Source organism: Octopus bimaculoides, chromosome 1 (assembly GCF_001194135.2).
Source record: "Octopus bimaculoides isolate UCB-OBI-ISO-001 chromosome 1, ASM119413v2, whole genome shotgun sequence".
Lineage (NCBI taxonomy): Eukaryota > Metazoa > Mollusca > Cephalopoda > Octopoda > Octopodidae > Octopus > Octopus bimaculoides.
The window spans coordinates 129,414,638-129,418,769 of NC_068981.1; the positions used below are offsets into that span (position 1 = coordinate 129,414,638).

Consider the following 4,132-nt stretch of genomic DNA (forward strand, 5'->3'; position numbering starts at 1 on the left):
CTTTCTTGTTCTGCTCCCATCCACTCTTGTATAATATGAGCAGCCATGTATCTCTGCTACAGAAAGAAACCTGGCCTACTCCCCATTTACTTCATACTGTAACCCTTCACTACCTAGCACAAAGCTGTCTCCCTCTCTACTGCAGCCCCACTTGGCTGATGGGGATCTTAGCCTTGCAAGCTCCATGGCAACCTCACTAGTGCTTATGCAATGCCAAAAGAAGAAAAAATAACCCCATTATTTGTAAAGAGGTTGGAGTTAAGGTCATCCAGTATTAGAAACCATGCCAAAGCAGACATTGGAGTAAGAGGCAGTTCTTTGGACTTATCGAACTGTCCAACCGAAGCCAGTATGGAAGATAGAAATGAAAGAAAAAAATATGATAAAGTCAGTAATGGTGTTCTTGAAGCTGAAGCACAACTGAAAATTTTGGATTAATGGAGGATAACTAACTAGAATGATGCCATGATGTTATCTTCAGCTTAATGCAAGGAAATAAGCTCAAGCCAGCATTGATTATACAGTGATGAAATGTACCACCTTATGATACCCATTTACAATAGGAATAAACAATTGAAATTTCATTTCTTTCTCTAGAATACAATACATCACTCTTATTAAAACGGGAATCAAGACTTCAGCTGGATTGACATCTTTTTCTTCACATTAATCAACTTTAAACTGTTACTAAAACAACTGTTGGATATTTCCATCATGAGTGAAAATTACAAAGTTAATAGCTATTAGATGAGACAGAACTCATTAAGATGTATTTTCTAATCAAAAACTTTTTCAAGTGATGTGCTGTTCACATACTGATATGAAATTAAGTGATTCCATTTGGAAATTGAAACTATGCACTTGCATAATACATGTGAGAGTGTGTTGAGAATTTCTCAACATTTTTAGAGGTACAATATGTAATGCCTGCAGTAGGAGAGGAACATAAAACCTGAAGTCATTGCTGAAATCAGTGAATTATTCATGGCATCACTGAAGTAAATAAGTGAAAAGAATTTTTATTCAACATTTTGCTGAAAATATAGAAAAATAACTACCTGGAGAGTTGAACTGTGTGGATTATGCATTTCAATTAAAGAAGAAAAGCTACTATTCAAGGGGACTTTGGCACCCAAATACGGTCGAAGCCTATAAGGATTTGGAATTCCAACTCCAAACACCTGCAAGAAAAATATAAAATACATTTTATATAAAAACTGGAAGCTGTACTCAGGCTTACCTGGGTTTATAGAAAGTATCTCAAAAAGTCACACTGCATATAACCTAATCCCTGAAAATGTGTCCCTATGCAAAATTTTAGATACCCAAGTGCAAAACTGCAGCCTATGACACAAATATTACAGGCACACACATGTATACACACACACACACACATATATATATATACACATACTTACAAGTATACACATGCATGTGCGTGCACAAACATACACAGAGTAGGGTCTATATATATATATATATATATATATATACACAAATATCAACTGTTCCAGAATATGGTTTGTTAACGAAATTGTTTCTTACAGAGTAACTGAAATACATATAAGTAGGGGTAACCCCACATAAAGATGTGAGAAGATGTATTTGCAAATCTATCAATAGCAAGAACTAGAAAAGCACTGAGAGAGCACAGACCTTCATCAAGCAGCCCATTTCCACCCATACACACGCATGCTGAAAATCGCCCAATTTCCCAAACCAATGCTGGCAAAAACATAACCTCCTTGGCGGGGTTCAAAAAAGAAATTACACAGCCATACCGATACTATTTTATCCTCCTCCCATATTTATCTCGGACATCATCATCAACACTGTCTCTGCTTTCACCACAATCACCACAATCAGTTTCTTTATAGAGTTGAAAATCCATTATCTGATACTCATGGGACTGAGATTGTTGCAGATTATTGATTTTTCTAATTTCGGAGTGCTTTATTAAAAAAAAAAAAATTAAAAAAAAAAAAAAAGCATCTACAAAACAGAACAGTTTGAGGATAGAAACCAGGTCTAAACACAATAGCTTATAGACATACTCTGAATGTAGTTCTATATAAATCTTTAATAATTTTTTTTATACTTAAGACCATCAGAAATGTTAAGATATCAGCCTTTACCCACGTTGTCATGCTTTGAGTAAAAGGTTACAGCATAGATTAGATTACTTAGATAAGTTTCAGCTGAAGTGGACTCAGGCCATGTCTAATTCAATAGTACCACCTGGAAGCTATTGACCACCATGTCTAATTCAATAGCACACAGTCAGCCCTGGGGAACTGTAGCCCATTCAAGCAGAGGGTTATTGTTTTCAGAGACATATCTGGGTGTGGGTGGTTTATCTGGTATTTGTTGGGGGTAATCATCTAGGGATCGTTTGAATGTCATAAAGTCACTTTCCTCCTTTATGTGTGTCTGGCACGACGTTGAAGAGAGCAGGGCCAATTGAGGTGAAATAGTTCTGTCACAGTGTTGTGATACGACAGGAACATTTCTGTAGTGGATGGATGGCACGGGGGCTAAGCCTCGGACGAATTTTAAAGATGGGCAATGTTGATGGAATATTTTCCACATACAGATGATATAGAGCTCACAGCGGCAGTGGAGGGAGCAAAGACTGAGCTTTTTGAGTTGATCCCAATAGTCAAGGCTTGTCATGTCATCCTCCACAGACCTCCGCCAAGCAGCTCATTTTAAGATAGATACAAGAGTAAAATTACTAATAGAGAAACGAAAATAAACTTCGGAAACAGCAATGCCACTGTAGGTTACGTGGAAACGATGAACGTGTTTTCAAGGGAGATAATCAAAGAACGTAACATTGCAATACTTCATTTGAAGTAAATATAACAAATGAAAAATCCTTCAAGAATCCATAAAAATTCCTGTATCACTACCAAAATTTCATCGGCTGTGTGGTAAGTAGCTTGCTTACCAACCACATAGTTCCGGGTTCAGTCCCACTGCATGGCACCTTGGGCAAGTATCTTCTACTATAGCCTCGGGCCAATCAAAGCCTTGTGAGTGGATTTGGTAGACGGAAACTGAAAGAAGCCCATCGTATATATGTATATGTATGTATGTATGTGTGTGTTTGTCCCTCCAACATTGCTTGACAACCGATGCTGGTGTGTTTACGTTCCCGTAACTTAGCGGTTCGGCAAAAGAAACCGATTGAATAAGTACTAGGTTTACAAATAATAAGTCCTGGGGTCGATTCCTTCGACTAAAGGCGGTGGTCCAGCATGGTCGCAGTCGAATGACTGAAACAAGTAAAAGAGTAATCTGTTCCTTATGTCATTACCAACCTTTCCTGCAAGTTTCATCAAATACTGTTCACAACTTTGAGTTATTTTGCACAGACGGACAAACCAAAGCCCATGAAAACATAACCTCCTCCTTTTCGGAGGTAAATATATGTGTAAGTGTATATACATACACAAGGGTTTTTCTTTCCCCTTTAGTCTTGCTTCTGACAATCCATGGTTAGGTTTTCCGGTATAAAATATGAAAATTTGCAAGCTACATGAAATGCTTACATGAATGTTAAGCCATTTGTAAATATACTGTCCGAGCTGTTTATATGCATGAAATAGTCTACTTGTGATTTGTTGTTCAAGAAAACTGTTCATTACACAATTTTTTTCATTTAGCAAACCATTCATACATGCTCTGCCAGCACTTATACGTACACACAGACTACTCTTGGTTTATTGTACAAATTTTACACTGGCTAAATGAATGAGATCTCAATCACTATATGCATGTATAGTCTGTGGTTTGTTGATCAAATTTCAGCTGGTGTAAGTTCACCTTTTTTCAGAAAGAACATACATATCTATACATATACACACCATTATCATTTAACATCCATGTTCCATGGTGGCATGTGTTGAATGGTTTGACAGGATTGGTTAGGTCTAGCGGTTGCATTTTGCATAAGTGTCTACTTTGGCAAAGTTTCTAGCTTCCTAATGCCAACCATTTTACAAGACATTTGTGTGTGTGTGTGTGTGTGTGTGTGTTACTTATCATGCAGTTGAAGGTTTAAAATGCCCTGTATGATATACATAGCTTTGTACATAAACATGAGTATGCATATATATATATATATATA

At 37.0% G+C, this 4,132-nt stretch overlaps 1 protein-coding gene across 1 annotated transcript in view; it reads right to left on the reverse strand.

Moving 5' to 3' along the window:
• LOC106878053 (transmembrane protein 131) overlaps positions 1-4,132 on the reverse strand; it is a 63,486-nt gene that overhangs the window by 40,984 nt on the left and 18,370 nt on the right. The window contains exon 7 of the mRNA XM_052970436.1: positions 1,059-1,181. Coding sequence (XP_052826396.1) covers positions 1,059-1,181 — 123 coding nt within the window. The remainder of the gene's footprint in view (positions 1-1,058; positions 1,182-4,132) is intronic.